Source organism: Carcharodon carcharias, chromosome 15, assembly GCF_017639515.1.
Source record: "Carcharodon carcharias isolate sCarCar2 chromosome 15, sCarCar2.pri, whole genome shotgun sequence".
Lineage (NCBI taxonomy): Eukaryota > Metazoa > Chordata > Chondrichthyes > Lamniformes > Lamnidae > Carcharodon > Carcharodon carcharias.
Window position 1 is genome coordinate 6,142,667 of NC_054481.1, and position 18,950 is coordinate 6,161,616.

Consider the following 18,950-nt stretch of genomic DNA (forward strand, 5'->3'; position numbering starts at 1 on the left):
ACCTGAAGAATGCACTTAATCTTGATGTTCCATGTGTAACACCCTGGCCGATCACTGGGGGGAGGCAGTACAGTAGTGGTAATGTCACTGGGCTAGTAATCCAGAGCAAAAGCAAAAATAGCTGGAAAAACTCAGCAGGTCTGACAGCATCTGCGGAGAGGGATACAGTTGACGTTTCGAGTCCGTATGACCCTTCATCAGAACTAAGAAAGATAGAAATGAGGTGAAATATAAGCTGGTAGAGGGGGGTGGGACAGGTAGAGCTGGATAGGGGGCCAGTGAGAGGTGGAGGCCAAGAAGAGATTGCCAAAGATGTCACAGACAAAAGGACAAAGGGGTGCTGACGTAGGTGATATTATCACCACCAGAGGCCCAGGCTATTGCTCTGGGGAGATGGGTTCAAATCCCACCATGGCAGCTGGTGGGATTCAAATTCAATTAATTAAAATCTGGAATATAAAGCTAGTCTCTGTGACCGTGAAACTGTCAGCAATTGTAAAAGCTCATCCAGCTCACCGATGCCCTTGAGGGAAGAAAATCTGCCATCCTTATCTGGTCTGGCATTCTTGTGACTCCAGATCCATGGTTGATGAACTGCCCTCTGACATGGCCCAGCAAGACTCAGTTCAAGGGCAATTAGGGATGGGCAACAAATACTGGCCTTGGCAGTGACACCCACATCCCATAAAAGAATGTAGTAATAGCCACAATTTTTTGTGATGATTTTAAGGCAGCATTTAACATTGAAACTATCCACATAAACATTTATATTGGCAATCTATTAAGTAAACACCTGTGAGTCACTAAGATAAAAGCAAAATACTACAGATGCTGGGAAATCTGAAACAAAAACAGAAAATGCTGGAAAAACTCAGCAGGACTAACAGCATCTGTGGAGAAAAAACAGAGTTAAATTTGAGTCTGTATGACTCTTCAGAGCTAAGAAGTAAAATGTAATGAAATGTATATTGTTTAAGGTGGGTGGAGCAGTTGAAGCTGGGTAGAAGGCCAGTGATAGGTGCAGGCAAAGGAGAGATTGCCAGAGATGTCAAGGACAAAAGGACAAAGGGGTGTTAATGATAGTGGTACTGGATAAAGGAATTTGCTGGTGGTGGCATTCAGGTGAGAAAGCAGAAGGTGATCGTAACAGGGGTGAGAAAGCAGAAGGTGTTAATAGCTAGTTGCTGTTATCACATTCTGCTTCTGACCTGAATGCCACCATCAGCACCTCCTTTAGCCAGTACCACTACCATTAACACCCCTTGGTCCTTTTTGTCCATGTCAAGTCTGGCAATCTCTCCTTTGCCTCTACCTATCACTGGCCTTCTATCCAGCTTCACCTGCTCCACCCACCTTAAACAGTATAAATTTCATTACATTTTTACTTTTCTTTAGCTCTGAAGAAGACTCATAAGGACTCGAAACGTTAACTCTGTTCTCTCTCTCTCTCCACAGATGCTGTTAGACTTGCTGAGTTTAGCCAGCATTTTCTGCTTTTCAGACTTGCGAGTCACTGTTTGGCAGTGACTTCAACCACTGAGCAGTGCTGCATCTGTGAGCCTCAACTGTCGACCAACAACCATTTTATTTTCTAATCCAATCTGAAGGGATGTTAACATTTTATTGATTTAATTTCCTTCATTATTAAATTGATATATTTTGCTTTTCTTTTCTGCAATCTTCTCCTCTCAAGTAGTTACCCCCATCTGGTCCTGTGAGCTGCAACCTCTCCAAATCTTACCCCTCTGATCTCCCATTCCAGCCCTCAGCTCCTTGATCTCTCCTTGACATCATCCCCCCCGCCCCGCCTCAGTTTTCCATGGCTTCTGGCTCCTGTTTAATTGCCACTCCCGCTAAAGCTGCCATCAGCGTCAAGATTACTCTTTGGCATCTCAAAATCTCAATGCAGCTAATTTCACAAACATGCCCCCACACTGGATCCATTCCTCTCCCCTCCCAATCCAAGCCTGTGGCCTCTACCATCCCCAACCCAACTCTCCAGTGTTCTTAGCCAGCTTGTGGACCTCTACCATTCACTCTGAGTCTTCTAAGCAGGCAAACCTTCAACAGTTGTGATAATCCTGGGCCAATCTCCCAATTTAGGTTATGATCCTAGACCAGCCCCCCAAGTTTTTGGTAAGATTTGGTTAGGGATCAATAATATTTTGTTTAAAGCACATAAAGTTTCAAGATCCGACACTTGCTAAGAGAATGAAGCCACAGGGTTCCACGGATTTTGAACAAAAATAAACTTTGTTATACAAGGTCAGAAAGATAAAACCATTTACTATATCTATCTTATCTTTTAACATTCAGGGTAAATAAGAGGTTCATTGAATTAACAGGCAAACAATGGCTGAACACACCACACTGCACAAAAAAATGGCACATGCGACCAAGGCAGAGTCCACGGAGTCACTACCTGGGACCCTTGTCTTCAAATGGTGCTCTGCTCCCGGTCACATGACATGGGTTTTCATGCCATTTTCCCTTTCTGCACAGGCAAGCTGGGCCCCTCCTCAGCCCAAACAGCTTAAAATGCTGAATTACAAACACACGGCCCGCTCCCGGTCTGCGCATGCGCAGAAACTGCGAGGTCTGTCGGGAATCAGTTCTCAGATGTTGTCTGGACATTTAAATGGATCCATTCCCTGGTCCATCTGTCAATACTTTGCACTAATCGTGTAATTTCTGTGCTTGCTTCTTATCCTTAAATGCATTACTTTACCTGCATTAAGTACTGCCCATTTCCCCAAACAGTCTCAGTGTTGTTATAGTTTTTCTCCATCCTCCAAACTAAATATACTGCTATTTTTGTGTCATCCGCAAATTTCAAGACATAGATGCTGCCACTCTCATACAGCACAGCTATGAAAATGTTGATGAGTACCAGGTCCTGCATCAAGCCCTGTGGAACTCCATTCTACTCAACCTACCTCTTCAAACAGAGCCAACCTTCCATTTCCTACAACCCTTTCAAACCATATCAGTACATTCCAACCAATGTCATATTTAAAACAAAATTGTCAAAATTCAACAACAGATTAAGCAAGCCATTTCACGCTGCCATGCAGTGGTTATGCAAGTGGTATTTTCCACTAACAAGGTGCTGCCATCAGTCCAAAAATACATTCTGCCTACCACACAACTGAGCAACATTGTGCATAAATTTCACTGCTGGTGTGATGCCAGGAACGTAGGATATGTCCCTGCAACTGGCTGATCGAATCAAACAGTATGTTCCTTCAGTTGTTCGTAATAGGCAGAGTACAGATCACGCTTGCAAAACCCAAAATAAAACATCTGTTACACGTGATTCCAAGATTGGGTAGCACATGCTGAACAATCCCGAGTGCGCTAATAGTCACATTAACAAATAATTTAAGATGATCAGTCGAGCTCATAACATGGCTCATTTATGCTTGCTAGAAGCAACATACATTCAGATGTAGGGACCCATCCTCTGCAAAAGGAATATGTTCAAGCGTTGTCCCCTTTTGAATTACCTGGGAGCAGCCTATAGTTCCCAGTTGCTTTCTCCATGGCAATGCCTCCGCTAGAGCTGACTTGCCAACCAACGAGCACCCTTTTCTTCTACAGTGTAAACTGTTGTGATCGCTTGAAATTTGGCATTTCTGCATTTGTCCCGATCAGTGAAAGGTAAAAAGTTTCAGCAACATGTCTCTCGTTCCAGCAATACTTAATGTCATATTCTTCAAACAATTTTAAAATCATGGAACCACATAGCACAGGAAGCCATTCGGTCCACTGTACCTGTGTCGGCCTCATCAGAGTGATTTTAATGTTGTAGAAAGGGCTCAAGGTTTAAGCCATTCCCCAGGCTGGTTGGGAACACAAACTTGCTTATTGCAGGATGTTTAGGTCAGGCTTCAACTTCTGCTACCCAAGCATCTGCACTTTCCTCTCCTTCCCACATCTGTGCAAAAAAAAAGTATTCGGGCTGGCTTTGCTTTTTCAATCTCCCATTGCATTTGTGTACTTGCAACAATGCCGCTTGCGTACATAACCAACCGAGAAATGACAACTCCAACCTCTTTAATGCAACCAGAATTATCCATCTCTTACTCACCACTGTATATTCTCCACTGGGGAGGGATGGAAAAATGAATGATCCATCTTCTCCTGACAAAACACTGCACAGGAAAGATGAGGCTTCATCTGCTGCTTGAAATCCTTCAACTGGAGATAAATTGCAGCCAGAGATATCCTACCAGTAAGAAAGGGCACATCAATTGTCAGGAGCAATTACTCCATTGGATGAAAAGTAACAGCAATTTAGAGGCTTTCAAGGGGATCAGCCATAATTACCACCTTACACACAAGGCCACTGCTTCTCATTTACCCTTCCCAAAGGTGTTGCAAAAGAATGAAATGCATAATTTTTAAAAAGGTAAATTATGAGTGCCTTTAAATGACCAAATTCAAATCATAAATAATTCAGGAGCTTAATACGTTACAAAATCCTCTGCATAGCTGCTAATTGAACCTACAAAGATCAGGTAATTCACTCTCACCTGTTTTGCGACTGATGAGGAGAATAGCAGGAACACTACACCTTTCATTGGTTCTCCATCACTTCGCACAGAGCCCAAAACCTCATATCCAGCAACCACAAGAGAATCAATTGTGTTTGCATTAGAATTTATCACCTGCACTGAGGTAGATGCCTAAAAAAAAACAAAAAAAAGTTCTACAATGTAAGAATTTCACTGCAGTTAAATATCTTCAGATTTCACCTGAAAATTCCAACAAATTAAATTCAACTTACTAATATGGTAGCCCCCTTAAAAGAGGATAAGGTACTCTTCATGATACAATACAGAGAATGACAAATACAAGGTAATTAATAGAAGCCAAAATCTAGTTGAGGGGCTCAGATAGGAAATAAACAACATGTGTAAAACTCAAGTGTCTTATACCTATCATTTCAGCTACAAGATTAGATTGCTGGCTTATTATCACTCCTTGGTAACCACTCTTTTCCAAATGCATACCACGAGCCTTAATGGCTTGATGAAGTGTTTGTACTGAAAGTATGCATAAGTGCTGAAACTAATAGGCAGTGTGTCCAGTGTCACTGATGTGCGATGGCATCTGTTGGTGAATTATATGGCATGGTTATATTTAATTGAGACAAACCAAAGGTCCTCAGAAACCTCCAGGCCTTTACATGACAGCTACACCATCTGAGCCCTCCTACATGGATAGTCACCAAAACCCAAAAATGTATTCACGTTGAAAATTTCCGACTATAGCAGCTACAAGCTATTAACCAATGAGTAAAAACAAACCTACTTTTTGTAAAGTCCAGGTGGGGTGAGATGCAAAGATTTCATAGTCACCAGGCAGCACTTTCGTAAATACATATCTGTCAAAAGAAAGAAAAATGAAATTCTTTTCAGAAAAAAACATGATCCTCTTCCCCACCATATTGAAATCACAGTTAAACAAGTACATACTTTCCTCCAGTTTGAGTCAACGAAGTCTGATCAACATCCTTTCCAATCCTTCTTAAGATAACATGAACGCCAGCCGGTCCTGAAGTCTGACCTTTGCTTAGCACCTGATAAAACAAAAGTCACAATATTACAAAATTATGTAAAGTTTACTTCTTGCACTGGCAACTTAACTATATGAAATAAAAATAATCAATAAGAGATGCTTAGTTTCAATAGCAATATGGCAACTTGAGGATAGAATTAGCCAAGTAGGTTGCTTCATAAACAATCACTTTGCTTTCCTCTAATAGATCTGAAACGTCATTGGCCTACTCCACCAAACATATTAAGTCACATCATTTCCAACATGCTCTCAAAATTATTCTGCAATGGCTATGCTGCCTGGAAAAGATTCAATGGTTGTACATTTCTGAAGTCATTTTTGAGGATTCACTCTTACCCTTCCAGAGACAGAAAACCCGGTGAACACAAAATTGATGTCCTCGCCTTTGGTGCAAATGTCATTAATACCGTCAACATGAAGGTCCACACTTGTAGGCTCTGGTTATGAAGAGAAACTGTTACGAATATTTATAAAAGACTAGCAGATCTCTTGTGGCATTGCTCAAAGTCAGGTGATAGATTATTTTGTAAGGACAGGATTGTTACACTATGGTATATGCAATGAAATGTTCTGCCGATTAAATGGAGCAGTGTCCCTTTATGGTGACAAAGGCGAACTATTATTAAGTAAATACACTTTCAGATCAGAGTGTAACGTCCAGTGAGGGAACTGTGTTTTCTAAAGTTTTATTCTCCAGGCCAGATCCACAAAATGTTCAATAACTTTTTTTTAAAAAAAAAAGTTGTTTTGCACCTGTTCCAAAGTTTGGATGTCCAGTGCTTGATGTCGCTTGGATGTCCGCACCTCGAATACCTGTGTGCAGTTTTGGTCTCCTTATTTAGGGAAGGATGTAAATGCATTGGAGACGGTTCAAAGGAGGTTTACTAGATTGATACCTGGAATGGGCGGGTTGTCTTATGAGGAAAGGTTGGCCAGACTGGGCTTGTTTCCATTAGAGTTTAGAAGGCTGAGGGGTGATTTGATTGAAGTATACAAGATCCTTGACAAGGTGGACGTAGAAAGGATGTTTCCTCTTGTGGGTGAGTCCAGAACGAGGGGGCACTGTTTTAAAATTATGGGTCACCCTTTTAGGACAGAGATGAGGAAAATTTTTTTCTTCCAGAGGGTTGTGTGACTTTGGAAATCTCTGCCTCAAAAGGCGGTGGAGGTGGGGTCATTGAATATTTTTAAGGCAGAGGTAGATAGATTCCTGTTAGACAAAGGAATCAAAGGTCAAGATCAGCCATGATCTTATTGAAAGGCGGAGCAGGCTCGAGGGGCCGAATGGTCTATTCCTGTTCCTATTTCTTATGTTCTTAATCCATTTAAAATCACAGTAAACTGTGTAGGTATTTCAAAAATGTGTGCTCATTTTTGTCAAGCTAAATTAAGAGTACTCACCAAAGCTCCACCCTAGAGGAGGCTCAATCTTTAAAATGAAATCCCCCTACAGAGGAAAGAAACAATGTCTGAATACAATCAAATTATAAATCACAACAGACATGTCAGAATTTAGTTTATATGCATACACGCCCACAAACAACATGGACTGCTCACCAACGGAATCATTAATCTACAGATTTCTTTAACACTGCTAGCACAATGAGTATTGCTGAAAAGAGACATTTTGTCAAAGCTTTTTGTCTTGCGCTCAACAGGACAATCGTAAAGATACCAATGTCATGGGAAGCAACAACTTTATACTGTATGACAGTGCTAATTGGTTGGCCAGTGGACTCTGATTGGCAGTGGCACTGCCATGGAGAATGCACCAGTAAATGTAATAATTTCCTTGCATGTCTTAATGGTCTCTATCCTGTACTCAAATTCACCGTTGAAATGGAGCAGTCAAATTAACTCCCTTTCCTTGATGTACTAGTTGAGAAATCTGCCAGGGGGTTCTCTACCACGGTCTACCAGAAACCTACCTTCGTTGGTCAATACACGTGCTGGGATTCTTACGGTTCCACGCGCTATAAGCTTGGCTTTATCAGCAACCTTCAAAATACAGTCCAAGCCATTTGCTCACCATGCAAGCTTGATGCTGAAACTGGACGCATCAAGGACATTAACCTGCGGGATAATGGCTACCCTGGTCAAATTATTTCACATTACATATCACGCAATCTCATGAACGGGCCCAAGGCTGTCACTTTCAGTGCTGAAAAGTGCCCAGTCTACCTCAGATTACCCTGGAAGGGTAAGGTATCTCAAAAATTTGAGCAACAGGTGAAGTTAGCTGTTTCACGCTGCTACTATGCAGTAGCAACATGAGTGATATTCGCCATTAACAGGATGCTGCCGTCATGCCAAAAGGACATTCTGCCTATCACACAAATGAGTAATGTGGTATATGAATTTCAGTGCCAGTGTGATGCTATGTATGTAGGTCAAACATCCCAAAGGCTGGCGGCTCACATCAAACAGCATGTCCCTTCCAATGTTCGCAACAGCCAAGGTGCAGACCGTACCTAAGCAGCCCGCGTTGGCAAAGCTCAAAACACAGTTTCCAGCATTAGATATAATTCCGCAATTGGACAACATTTGCTAAATAATCCTCAGTGTGCTAAAGGTTACACTGACAACCAAGTTAAGACTGTCAGTCGGGCTCACAGTGTGGCACATTTGTGTGTACTGGAAGCTACACATATTAATACACAGGCCCTGTTCTTTGTAGACAGAAAGAACATGTACAGACATTGCGCCTGTTTCAGCTGAACAAAATAAGTGAAAGCCATTTGCTGGTTCATTCCTTAGGGCAGTGCCTTAACTAATCAGAGTCAAGCTGCTTGGTTTAAATTTCAACCAATGCTTGGCAGTTAACTGCCAGTCACCATTAACTGGTTCATCCTCCATAGCAATGCTTCTAACAATCAAAGTTCACTTGCCAACCAATCAGCACTTTCTTCTTATACAGTATAAAGTTGTTGCTTCACCTGACATTGGTATTCTTGTGATTGTCCTGATGAGTGCAAGACAAAAAGCTTTGACAAAACGTCATTAAGCAATACTCAAGTTCTGTACTGCCAAACGACTATTCTTTTTATTAATGCATTAAGCCACCCCAGTTTCACAAACAGATCATGCTGCCATTGTCCAAATGACTGCTATCAGCACTTCTCTCTAAAGTAAGATAATTATTAAAGAAGCTTGGAACATTATGTTAATAGCCTTTAATCTAAGGAAAGGTTTTGCCCTAAACTAACAGGTTACCTCTTCAGCACAAATTTTACTACCATAAAAATCTATGAAGCAGTTTTCAGTATTTTAGTTACCTTATCATAGAGAGGAATCATGAAATAACCATTGTTGGGTGCACAATCAGTCTGGTATTTCAGTGTGCCCTGCTTTGTGTACAATTTAACCTGTGGAAGCAATCACAAACAAAGCTTTGCCTTCAGTGTAACAGAAAATTTAAATTGTTGATCAGAAATCTCAGTTCAGAAGACAGTATTTGCTTGATCTTTTACTTCCTCATTTTTGCCAAAAATGTAAATCTCCCTGGCATTTTGAACCCTAATATAAAACTGCAATGTAATGAAATTATCTCCAGACCCAACTTCTTTACTGTATTTGCAGCAGTACATGGGCATGTGCTGGAAGAGTCCAAAATTAATACCTCAAGATACCACTGCAAAACTCAAAACAGCAGATGGGAGCAGAAGGTTGCAAAGGAACATTGACAGATTGAGTGAGTGGACAAACCTGGGGAAGATGGATTTCAATGTGGGCCAATGCGAGGGCACCCAATTTGAATCCAAGGTAAAATTTTCTAAATGGGGACAAGCTAGGAACAGTGGAGAAGCAGAAAGATTTAGAGATCCAAATACATGAAGCACTAAAAGCTTGTGAACAGGTACAAAAAAACTTTTTAAAAAGATTAATGGTCTGTTGGCCTTTACCACAAGAGGGCTGGAATACAAAGAGCGGGTGTTACAGTTATGTAAAGATCTGGTCAAACCCATTTTGAGTACCATGTTCAGTTCTAGGCACAGCACCTCAAAAACATAAATAGGAGTAAGCCATTCAGCCCCTTGAGCTAGATCATGGCCAATCCTCTACCACAATGTCATTTCCCCCGCAATATCCCCTTAACCTTTGATGCCTTTAATATCTAAAAATCTGTCGATATCAGTCTTGAACATGCTCAATGACTGAACCTCCACAGCCCTCTGGGGTAGAGAATTCCAAAGATTGACCACCCTCTGAGTGAAGAAATTCCTCCTCATCCTTAATGGCTTGTTCCTTATTCTGAGACTGTGTCCCCTGATCCTAAACTCCACAGCCAGGGGAAGCATCCTTCCTGCATCCACCCTGTCAAGCCCTATAAGGATTTTGTATGTTTGAGTGAGATCACATTTCATTCTCTAAACTCTAAAGAATACAGGCCTAATTTCCTCTCTCTCTCTCCTCATAGGGCAATCCCACCCCACCAGAAATCAGTCTGGTGAACCTTCGCTGTGCTTCCTCTAATGGCAAGTATATCCTTTCTTCTGTAAGGAGACAATACTCCAGGTATGGTCTCACCATGGCCCTATACAATTGCAGCAAGGCCTCAAGTACTCTTGCAATGAAGGCCAACATACCATTTGCCTTCCTAAATGCTTGCTGCACCTGCACAATAACTTTTAGGGAGGATAGAATGGCATTGGCGGGTTGCAGTGCAGATTCACCACAATGATACTGAGGCTAAAAGGGTTGAATTATGAGGACAGGTTCCATTAGCTAGGCTTGTATTCCCTTGAGCGTAGAAGATTAAAAGATGATCTAAACAGAGGTGTTTAAGATGATTGAAGCAGTTGATAGGATATAGAGAAACTAGTTTCACTGGTGCAGGAAACCAGAAAAGGGGACATAACTAGAGTTAGTCTGTGCAAGGGTGACATCAGGAGGTACTTCTTCATAAAAGGTAGTAGAAACCTGGAACCCCCTTCCTCCAAAAAACTGAGGCCAAGTCAATTAAAAATTCCAAAACTGAAATTTATATTTTTTTGCTAAGCAAGTGTATTAGGGTTATGGAATCAAAGCCCACTAAATCCGCTAATACCTCCTCCCTTTCAATGCTAATTTGTTCAAGTATATCACAGAAACCTTCCTGGTTTCTACACCTACATTGTCCTTCTCCATAGTGAACACAGATGAAAAGTAATCATTCAAAACCTCACCTACGTCCTCTGGCTCCACACACAGATTGCCACTTTGGTCCCTAATGGGCCCTACTCTTTCTCTGATTATCCCCTTGCCCTTAATATATTTATAAAATGCTTAGAGATTTTCCTTTATCTTGTCCGCAAGTGTTTTTTCATGCCCCCCTCTTCACCCTCCTAATTATTTTAAGTACCCAACCCCTACACTTTCTATGCTCCTCTAGGACTCAATTGAGGGAGCTGAAATCCCCTACTATCATTACTCTACTATTTTTATACTTCTCGGAGACTGGCCTACATATTTGCTCCTCTATCTTCCCCTGACTGTTTGGGACCGTAGTATACTCCCAACAAAGTGATTGCCCTCTTTTTTGTTTTTAAGTTCTACCCATATGGCCTCATTTGAGGAACCTTCTCAGGTACCAACCCTCCTCACTGCAGTAAGTGACTCCTTGAGCAAGAGTGCAAAGCCACCTCCTCTTTTACACCCCTCCCCCTTACCCCGGAATACCGAGCTGCCAGTCCCACCCGTCCCTCAACCAGGTCTCTCCGTGATAGCAACGACATCGCATCCTCACGCGTTAATCAACGGCCTCAATTCGCCTGCCTCCCTTGGAAGAATCGATGGAATTCAGTGCCACAGAAGGCCGCCGAGGCCAGGTCATTGAGTGTATTTAAGAATGAGATAGATAAGATAGGCTCTTGATTGGTCGGCGGGGGGGGGGGGGGGGTCAAAGGTTACGGGGAGAATGGGGTTGAGAAACTTCTCGGCCAATTTTGAACGGCGGAGCTGACTCGATGGGCCGAATAGCCTAAATTTCTGCTCATATGTCTTATGGTCTAAGACCCTCCTTGAGTTAAAATAGATGCAGCAGTCCAAGCCTTGCATTATTCCCTTGTGCCTTAACAGGTCTATATTTGCTCGGCCTTGCAGCCTGACTTAGTTTCTCCTCGAGCCACAGGCCCCTCTGCTGCTTTGGAATTGCCCCCATCATTTTACATCGTCCCCCTGCGTCCTTCCGACCAAAATGAATCACTTTCACAGCTCTGGGCGCTATGTAAATGCAGCTCGCTCTCTCTCTCTCTCTCTCACTAATCCCCTCCCCCTCCCCCCTCCTCCCTCCCCTCCCCTCCCCCCTCCTCCTCCCCCTCCCCTCCTCCCCTCCCCCCTCCCTCCTCCTCCCCTCCCCCCTCCCCCCCTCCCCTCCCCCCCTCCTCCCCTCCCCCCCTCCCTCCTCCTCCCCTCCCCCCCTCCCCTCCCCTCCCCCCTCCCCTCCTCCTCCCCTCCCCCCCTCCCCTCCCCCCTCCTCCTCCTCCCCTCCCCCCTCCTCCTCCCCTCCCCTCCCCTCCTCCCCTCCCCTCCCCTCCCCCTCCTCCCCTCCCCCCTCCCCTCCCCTCCCCTCCCCTCCCCTCCTCCCCTCCCCCCTCCTCCTCCCCTCCCCTCCCCCCCTCCTCCTCCCCTCCTCCCCTCCCCCCCTCCTCCTCCCCTCCCCCCCTCCCCTCCCCCCCCTCCCCTCCCCTCCCCCCCTCCTCCTCCCCTCCCCTCCCCCCTCCTCCTCCCCTCCCCTCCACCCTCCTCACTGAACACAGACGGGCCTGTTCTCACCTCGATCAACGAGTAATTAATCTCCACATCGGACTTCACGAAGCCCCCGCATCCCACCACGATATCCTCGGCCGCCGCCGCCGCCACCGCCGCCGCCGCCGCCACCCGGCAGCTCAGCAGCGCCAGCAGCGCGAGCACAGCCCGCGGCCTCCTCCGGCCTTCCATCGCAGCGGCGCCCAGACTGCCGGCCGCCGGCACTGCCCCCCGCCGCCACCGCCACCACCACCACCGCGCACGCGCCGCCAACGAGTCTCCGTCCGGCCCAAGATGGGATGACGGGAGTCGGGGGGGGGGGTGGGGGGAGGGGCCCTCGTCAACTGCTCCCTGCCCCGCCGCCCGCACCCACTCGCCACCTAGCGCCCGGCAGCGTGTATTCACAACAGACTGCGCCCTGGCATAGGGCTGCCAACAACCCTCCAGGATTGCCCCTGGAGCCTCTAAGAGTTACCGCAGATCATTAGAAAATTGGATCATTAGCTGAAGAGAAAGAAAATTGCAGGGCTACAGGGGAAAAGGCAGGAGTGTGGCACCTGGGGAATTGCTCCTTTGGAGAGCCAGCACAGATACAATGGGATGAATGGTCTCCTTCTGTTGCTGTAACCATTCTATGATTCTAGCTAATTAAAGGTTAATCACCTAGACAAGGCAGCAAGCAATCCAGCAGAAAAATCATATGACATTAAAAGAAATTCTCACCTCAGAATAGTTACAGAACAGGAGGCAATTCAGCCCCATCATGTAACCACTTGCTGGTGGAAATGTCTCTCCTCCTGTCTCTATTGTTTCTTTTGCCATTTACCTCAAATCTGTGTCCTCTCGTTCTCAATCCTTCCACCAGCGGGAACAGCTCTTCCCTATCGACTCTATCCAGACCCCCTCACGGTTTTGACAGGGTGACCAACCGTCCAGGATTTTCCAGGACTGTCCAAGAAAATTTGGCTTTCTGTCCCATGTCCCAGGATGCCATTTGCCCTGGATTTCTCTTGTGCCTGCATCTTTTTTACCTGCCCAAGCGCACTGCGCTGCTGTGCATGCGCGGACCTGAACCCACGCAGCCATGAGAGAGCACTGGCCAGCAGTCTCCTCGGAGCACTGTTCGACTTCGGCAGGTGGGTGCTTTTGGTTGGAGGTATCCACTGGGTCTCTGGGCAGGGGTGGGGTCCCAGCTGGCAGCAGCAGCCTCAGGGCTGACCAGGGACGGGAGGCGGTTACAAAGTCAGGACAGGCAACGGAGTTGGTCTCAAACCCAAATCCAGGCTCGCAACCATATCCCTCATCCTACAGTCCGATCAGCACCCTAACAACCACCACCTCCCCAACCCCAATCCTACAGCCCCATCAGCCTCTCCCCCCAGCCCTATGGTCCCGCCAGTGAAGTGTGCCCCATTTCCACCCTCCCCCCCCCCCCCCCCCCCCCCCCCCCCCCCCACAAAAGAGTTAGTCTCCCTGGCTTTTGAATACTTCAATCAAATCTCCTCTCAACTTTCTCTTCTCCAAAGGAAACAGTCCGAACTTCTCCATCTATGTAGCTGAAGTTCTTCACCCCTAAAACCATTCTCATGAATCTTTTCTGCCACTTGACTTGATGGAGATGAGATAAAAATCCTGTTCTATTTAGTGTCAAAAATCATCCAGTCAGGTAATAAAGAGTCTATTCACTTGCCAATTAGCATAGAAAGGTAGAGCACCATGAGGATGGACATGCCAGGCAACTAATGAAGAGGGTGTAAGGGCAGGCAGTAATGGTAGGGAGCCATGTAATGAATCTTCCAGGAATATGTCCAACCACAATTGACAATTCCAGAGTAGATTGGTCAATGTTTAATTCCCATTCAATACAGAATTGAAATGGCAAGAAATGAAACCCGGATAATTAGCAAAATTAGCTTCAAAAAAGTTTAAGATTCCCCCAAAAATTGACAGACAAAAGTGGGAATGTGCACAACCTGAGGAGATGATTGTGGGCCCTCTGGTTAACATTGGTAATGTACAAGCAGCCAGAATTAGAGGATAACAGGTAGGTTGTGGTGTTGGAGGAGACTATAGAGACAGGGAGGCTATGAAGAGATTTGAAAATTAGGATGAGAATTTAAAAGTCAATATGTTGCTTGACTGAGAGCCAGTGTGGATCGGCGAGCACAGAGGAGTTGGGGAAATGGGACTCACTGCAAGTTCAGATAAGGGCAGCAGAGTTTTGGATGGCCTCATGTTTATGGAGGGTAGAATGTGGGAGACCAGTCAGGAGTGCACTGGAATAAGTCGAGTCTAGAGACAACAAAGGGTTAACACAAAGGGTTCCAGCAGTAGATGAGCTGAGATGGGGCAAAGTTATAGAGGTGGAAATAGACAGAACTAGTGATGGCATGAATAGATCATCAGAAGCTCATCTGAGGATCAAATGTGACACCAAGATTGCAAACAGACCAGCTTAATCTCTGACCCCAACCCTCTCCCTGGTGACAGTCTATGGCTAGGGAACAGAGTTTGGAGTGAGAGCCAAAAACAATGGCTTCAGTCTTCCCAATATTTAATTGTATATTTTTTCTTAAAGTCCAATGAGACATCTTCCTCCACTTCAGTGCTGGATGTGAAGTGATAATAGTAAATGCTCAAACAGATCTGCATAACTATCAGTGGTCACAGAACAATAGGCTAAGGACAAACAGGAAAGCATTGGAGTTCCAAGGGAAGGAGGGATGGAATATGTTTTACTAAGATATCTGATTATTATCTACAAGTAATGCCTGTGCATGGAAACATGGGGCTGGGACAACATTGACCATGAGTGATTAATATATAACTCTAATGATAATAATAAACATAGGCAGAAGGATTAATTAACCACAGTAGATGTTTATTTTAATTTAAGTAAATAAGTCGTCAATAAACTGTTCTTGAGAGGATCAGAGAACAAATAAACCACGGCACTTCATCTGTACAAAGTACTCCTTGAAGTAGGCAAATTGGGATGTACAAGGGTGAGTTTTTCCAGGAGGTTGAGAGCTGGAATGAGCAAGATAGCCAAAGCTACTTTGTTGTGCTGTATGCCGTATGATTAAAGTCTATTCCATATACTCCATTAGCAAGTGTCAAAAGCTGCCAGTGAATCATGGAAGGAGATTGATTAACAACTAACTCAACAATGAGCACAATTTATATTCTTTACATCAATGCTTTTGGATGAAATATTCCATTATTTGTCTGATTCAATAATGTATTATAAGTAAACCAAGAGATCTTTATTATTCACATTATCTTCATTTCCTGGATAACACTTCCCCCCCACCACTTCTAGGAAATATATTTTGTGCCATCAGAGCTCATATCCCCTTCAAAACTTTGTAAATACATTGCTGCAAAAAAAATGCATGCATTCACTTCAGTTTTAATATCACTAATGGAATATTGGATCTAGATATAACTTAAATTATGACTAGTTCATATCCCATTGTACCCTAGTGCACTTCCATTGAAAATGTTTCACTCCAAATGTCATACATAAACCCATTATGGTTTCAGCTTTCACAGGAAAACAAAAATGTGGAATGAGATCCTAAAGTACAGTACAAAAAGCAATTGTCACTCCCCATAGTCAGCTCATATTATGAACTTACAGTCAATACTTTTTAAAAAATTGGACACAAACAATGTTAAGGTAGCTACTGCAAATGATGTGACCTTTGGCACATGGACTACAGAAAAGATCAAGTCTCTGACAAAGACCTAAATAAATATGTACATAGGTGAGGCTATCTCTCAACCATCTGTGGAATTCACACATCACACTGTTTAAGGATGGGCCAATACCTAAAGACTATGGAGTTTCCAGACTGTGTCTCCAGGTTTCATCCTGGACAAAAGGGAAGGTTGAAACTCAATGGGCACTACCAATACCCCACTGTATCACGATGGCCTCCCCCATTCCAAAATAGTCTGGCTGGGCTTCAGAGGTGTTAACCCAGTGGTCATGTGATCAAAGCTGGTTTCAGGGGCTGCACCTGCACCTTTATTACCCCAGGACCCAGCAGATCCATCAGAACCATCCGTTGTCAGCCAATCTCAGAACCAGGCTCTGAAACTAGCTGCAAGTCATCAAGCAGCCAAAATACTTAACCTGTTCCAAGTTCAAAGTTCATCTTAGAACCAATCTCCTATATATTCGACTTCAAGAAACCTCGCACTTGCTTTGAACCCTTCACTTTACAAGGCCCTCAATTCAACCTTAAATCATTGAATCCATTCAAGAAACCACAGGCCTGCTACATGGGAGACTGAAAATTATAAATTAGACAATAAATTAAATGTAATCTGTAAAAGTGCACCATTTTTATCTGAATCCAAACTTTGTGTCTATAAGCGTGAGACCGAGTGTGTGACATTGCATTAATTCAGGGTAAGTGTATGAGAATGAACAACTTTACTTTAAACTTATGAAAGCTTGCTGATGAATTGTTTCATTGGAATACACACTACGAGGGTAAGAGAAGACACACCCCTTACACCCCTTTCCATACGGAACAGAGTGACTATAGGCAATAAGAAACAAAATACATTCTGTCCATGATGCATTTAACTGGCTCAGTTATCAGTGGCTTTTATCATAAGCCTTTATTCAGGGCTGCTTTTCCATCGAACATTATTTCTTTGACTTGTCCGCTTTTTATGGAATTGTTCCATATTTTTTGATGCTACTTTTTAGCTTTTGAATTTTGTAGGTTGTCATTTTTGCTTTCCATCCTTCCCGACATCAGAAGTGCCACTCACAGCTTCAGCCCCCTTTCCCATTCACTGGCATCCCTCCCTTATCTGAGTGCTGCTGCTCATTGAAGAGATTCTGGCCGCTGAATACTGCAGCGGAAACTCTTCTTCTCAACAATTTTTGCATACAACATTTAGCAGCTGAGGTGTCTTCCATGAGCAGCAGGATTTCTAAGTGTGTGTGGAAGAGAAAAGGGCCAATTAACGTGGATTTTTTTTTTCTTAAACCAGAGTTGCCAGTCCCACTAAATAGTGGCTGTTGATGCAAATCATTGATATTTAGCATGTACAAAAATACACACTAGACAAAGGTAGACAAAAGCGAATGGGATGCAGGTGAGGGCAGAGAGATACTTTACAGAATCTTTGCTCAGGAGATGCATTGAGCTGAGTAAAGCTCAGGTCAGGGTGGATCCTGCACAGTCCTTGGAAGGGTGGCCTTACCTCTTTCCAAGCTTCGATTTGTGAAACCACAGCAAACTAAACCAATTTTCTCACTGCATTACAATCCATTTAAGGCAAGAATATTCTTTTCTTAGCCTATCCTCGCTCTTCCCAAGGTTTACTTTAAGAACTTTAGCATCTTAACACATCCAACAGGCTGCACATCTCATCCATTGAATTACCCTTTTCAGTGGAATCGCTGTTTTTCTATAGGAAAACATTAGGTAGTCAGTTTGAAAAAGCAAAACATAGTGAACACAAAGTAAATGTTTTCCGATTAGACATTATAAACTGAATAGCGTTTTCCTTACCCAAAAGGATATTTTTTTTTAAAAAACGTATTTGTTTCCTCATAAGACATAGGCGCAGAAATTAGGCCATTCGGCCCATCGAGTCTGCTCCACCATTCAATCATGGCTGATAAGTTTCTCAACCCCATTCTCCTGCCTTGTCCCCATAACGTTTGATCCCCTTACCAATCAAGTACCTATCTATCTCGGTCTTAACTACACTCAATCACCTGGCCTCCACAGCCTTCTGTGGCAATCAATTCCATAGATTCACCACTCTCTGGCTAAAGAAGTTTCTCCTCATCTCTGTTCTAAAAGGTCTTCCCTTTACTCTGAGGCTGTGCCCTCGGGTCCTAGTCTCTCCTACTAATGGAAACATCTTCCCCATGTCCACTCTATCCAGGCCTTTCAGTATTCTGTAAGTTTCAATCAGATCCCCCCTCATCCTTCTAAACTCCATCGAGTAAAGACCCAGAGTCCTCAAACATTCCTCATATGTTAAGCCTTTCATTCCTGGGATCATTCTTGTGAACCTCTTCTGGACCTCCAGAGCCAGCACATCCTTCCTGCGATACGGGGCCCAAAATTGCTCACAATATTCTAAATGTGGTCTGGCTAGAGCCTTATAAAGCCTCAACAGCACATCCCTGCTTTTATATTCTAGTCCTCTCAAAATAAATGCCAACGTTGCATTTGCCTTCCTAATTACCGACTCAACCTGCAAGTTAACCTTAAGAGAATCCTGGACTAGGACTCCCAATTCCCTTTGCACTCCAGATTTCTGAATTCTCTCCCTATTTAGAAAATAGTCTATGCCTCTATTCTTCCTACCAAAGTGCATGACCTCACGCTTCCCCACGTTGTATTCCATCTGCCACTTCTTTGCCCATTCTCCTAACCTGTCCAAATTCTTCTGCAGCCTCCCCGCCTCCTCAATACTACCTGTCCCTCCACCTATCTTTGTATCATCTGCAAACTTAGCCAGGATGCCCTCAGTTCCTTCATCTAGATCATTAATGTATAAAGTGAAAAGTTGTGGTCCCAACACTGACCCCTGGGGAACTCCACTAGTCACTGGCTGCCATTCTGAGAAGGACCCCCTTATCCCCACTCTCTGTCTCC

General features: G+C 44.0%; 1 protein-coding gene across 1 annotated transcript in view; it reads right to left on the reverse strand.

Annotated features, from left to right (window-relative positions):
- nomo (nodal modulator) overlaps nt 1-12,535 on the reverse strand; it is a 67,477-nt gene extending 54,942 nt beyond the window's left edge. The window contains exons 1-8 of the mRNA XM_041206392.1: nt 12,337-12,535; nt 8,859-8,948; nt 6,985-7,030; nt 5,920-6,020; nt 5,481-5,584; nt 5,317-5,389; nt 4,536-4,688; nt 4,091-4,228 (exon numbers count right to left, since the gene is read on the reverse strand). Coding sequence (XP_041062326.1) covers nt 4,091-4,228; nt 4,536-4,688; nt 5,317-5,389; nt 5,481-5,584; nt 5,920-6,020; nt 6,985-7,030; nt 8,859-8,948; nt 12,337-12,501 — 870 coding nt within the window. The 5' untranslated portion in view covers nt 12,502-12,535. The remainder of the gene's footprint in view (nt 1-4,090; nt 4,229-4,535; nt 4,689-5,316; nt 5,390-5,480; nt 5,585-5,919; nt 6,021-6,984; nt 7,031-8,858; nt 8,949-12,336) is intronic.
- Nucleotides 12,536-18,950: the final 6,415 nt, after the last annotated feature.